Source organism: Hipposideros armiger, unplaced genomic scaffold (assembly GCF_001890085.2).
Source record: "Hipposideros armiger isolate ML-2016 unplaced genomic scaffold, ASM189008v1 scaffold_445, whole genome shotgun sequence".
In the NCBI taxonomy this organism is placed as follows: Eukaryota; Metazoa; Chordata; class Mammalia; order Chiroptera; family Hipposideridae; genus Hipposideros; species Hipposideros armiger.
Window position 1 is genome coordinate 446,424 of NW_017731795.1, and position 3,296 is coordinate 449,719.

General features: G+C 43.8%; 1 protein-coding gene across 7 annotated transcripts in view; it reads right to left on the minus strand.

Moving 5' to 3' along the window:
- Window positions 1-3,296, minus strand: part of CTNND2 (catenin delta 2) — an 848,542-nt gene that overhangs the window by 132,399 nt on the left and 712,847 nt on the right. For all 7 annotated transcript variants that reach the window (XM_019665518.1, XM_019665517.1, XM_019665519.1 and 4 more), the window contains one exon: window positions 701-818. In XM_019665518.1, the coding sequence (XP_019521063.1) occupies window positions 701-818 (118 nt within the window). The remainder of the gene's footprint in view (window positions 1-700; window positions 819-3,296) is intronic.

Sequence of the window (3,296 nt, forward strand, 5' to 3'; positions counted from 1 at the left end):
ATCGGTAAAGTCTGTGCTTATATCAGGATATCAAGAAATTACTTTCCAAATTTATGTTTAGATTGAATAAAAATGAATCAAAAGACAAATTAAGACAAAACAAAATAGCTGCAACACCGGAAAAGCCCACCCGATTCTATTTTGGTTTGTGAATTAAAACTTTGCATAGACCCTGCTGATTTGTGTGTTGACAGCCTCACTTATTCAGCATTTGGACAGCATTTATTTAGACTTCATCCAGCATTTTTCAAATGGCATTTGATACAACTAACAGTTGTTATAAAGCGAATCTGTCGGAATACAGGATTATTCAAGTCTCAGGTAGAACTAACATTTCTTTTCCTTTTAAAAGTGGATTTCGTAAAATACAACTAGAAGCTGTTTTGGGTACTGTGGAATGCAAAACTTTATACACTCATGTGTTTTTTTGTTTGTTTGCTTGTTTGTTTTTTTGGAACTCCTGTGGCTTGAGTAACTTAAAACAATCTAAGTGTTTACTCATTGCTAATCTAAAGTGTCCAGTTCTAGGCTAGGATTAGAAGCTCTGTCTAGGAAACGCTGGATTCATACATGGAGACCAAGACAGATTTCAGAGAGAGTACGAAACACAGCATCAGCTCTCCACTGCTGTCAGCCCCCACCGAGTCCCTCAGGCATCTCACATTCCCTAAGATGCTTCATCTATGTGAACACAACGAACCTTGCTATCGATGTCACTGCTCCCCAGCGCAGACTGAATCACGTAGAGCAGGGCATCCGTGAGCCCTTCACATTCCCGCATCCGCCTGCGGGCTTCCTCTCCGGCGGAACTCACATTCCTGCAAGGCAAAAGCACCCGTTAGCAACCTTCCCGGTGGTCACCATAAATAAGAACGTTCTTCCATGCACACCTTCTCTCCCGGTTTCAAAGAAAACACTTTGCTTGGCTTTTCAGAAGGTTTATCAAAAGTATAGTTTTAATGAGTAGGGTTTTAATGACTTCGACAAAGTCAACCAATTCATCAAACGCATCCTAGAATTGAGAAAGTCACAGATATCTGTAACGCAGCTTGGGAAATGGAGACTGCAGGCTTCTGAACAGCGGATGGGTGAGGAGGGGAGATCCCATCTCCGCTGAGGACGGGAGCCTTTCAGAAAGTCTTCGAAGTTTATTTCCTTTATGATTGACGAAGGAATCAGCAGCCTTTTGATTCAAAGGATTCTTCTTCTTTGAGAAGGGTGAACCATTTATCAAAGACAGAGCTTCCAACTTACTGAACTAGTTTAGAGATCTAATTTCATCGGCCTCAAAAATATGCCTACTACGGTCCCTCCAGAAACAAAGTTCTAGAAATTTATTCTAAGAGCTTAGTGAGGGGTTTCTGTGACAATGCTGCCATCAGGACTCCTTTTCTGGGCAGGAGTCAACCACACTCATTCTTGTGCTGGTACCTGCTGAGCTCGAGACCACAGGAGAGGGGCTGTACTGTGATGCAGAGCTGGGAAGCAGAGAGACCTTCCAGACCTACAAAAAGCACGAGGTATTCTTGGGTGAGGGTGAAACTTTGGGGTGCTTTCAGTTACTTCACCACCTGAAAGTATGTTCTCTGTCTCCTAACCACAGCTAGGATTTAGTTCCAGCCAAGAATTTCTGCAGTGACTGACTCACGGACACCACAGTCTGTAGGAAGGGGTGGCTGGAGGTGAGTTCATGGGAGAAAGGTGCAAAGGGACCGAAAGAATTTAGAAACTGTGGGGAAGGGCGATGGAAAGAGAATGATGTAGGCTGGGCAATGGCTCTTAAACTGCTCATGCAGATTGCTGGGCCCCACTCGGGCGGGGGTTTTNTGATCACATCTGGTCTTTTCAACAACATGATGACCCTCCTTGTCACAAAGTTGAGGTCACTCAGGTACAGTCCTCTAGAGGTGGAGGTGGCACATCCACCAGCATGTCCTGATGCCAAGTTTGGTGCTCTTGCAACTCAACCAGGAATATCTGATTATTCAAATCTCAGGTAGTTTAATCGTCCCAACGATTCCCATTTCCTCTTTGGGGAAAAACGTGGAATTTAAAAGAGAGGATCTCAAAGGTCTTCCAAGAGTTTCACGAGTCCAGTCATGTGATCTATCAGAAGAAAGTTGTGTGTGCCTCACAGCACTCTGGCTTTGAACCAGGCTCCCGAAGGCTGCCAACCCCACCAGCAACGAGGGCATGGGCACTCGGCCAAGATGAGAAGCTATTGGCTTATTTTCAGCTGCATGGCTCAGGTGGTGTTAAAGCTCTTTTGGTTTCCATTATAGGTAGAGGCTCAGTGTCCAATGCTTTAGTCTTTACCACTCTGAATATGAAGATCCTAGGCATTGTGACTTTAGTGAGTTACCTCTGGTAGCTCTTTTTAAAAATCATATGTCTATCATGTTGACAGGCACCTGTAAATACTCAAGACATCTTGACTGGTCATTTCTTTAGGGGCTTAATTTTCCTGACAATAATATTAAAAGGTCTAACATGCCATTCAGGGCATTTACAAGAAGGGATGATTAAATATTATATCATGTTCTGTCTTAGAAATTGGTAACATGTACATAGTAAATGAATGGATGCCAACGTGACTGAGTGGCAGCAATAAGATGATACACAGTGTTCACAATTGGAGTCAACTAGTACTCAAAGCGTTGGAGTCCTAGAAGATAGTGTTGATCCAAAACTTAGGGAGTAGGGCTCAGGCACCAGGAACTTCCTAAATGTCTCAGTCACTCTCCTATGTAGTTAGGTTGAGAAGCGCTAAGCTAAATCATTCCCCATGCCAGGTAGTACTACATGGATAAAATCACTCTTCTTCACTCTTAATCTGAATTCACAACTGAATTACATTATGCCACATTCCCATTTAGAGTCCATTTAAAGCTGTGTCTACTAAGGTGGGCTTCCAAGTGAAGATGCACATCCAATCACCTGGTGAGTTTTTAAAGGCAACTCGGAGACCAGAGTTAGACATTTAGATTCAGAGGGTGGTGATGGGGTCGAAGTGCATCCGTTTATTAAATGCTCCAGCAGCAAACCTGATGAAGAGATGGCTCTGAAAACCATGGGACTAAGGCTTGTGATTCACAAGCCTTCACAAGTGTTGTTCCCATGAGACCAAATGTCAATGTCCAGAGATGTTTTTGTTTGTAACAAGTGGTGGGGGTGGAGGGAGGAGGGGCCAGGGACGCGCTTAACATCTGACACTGCACAAGACAACCCCCACCCCCTCGACGAAGGATTAATCAGCCCAAAATGTCAATGGTGCAGCTCTTGAGACACTCCAATTA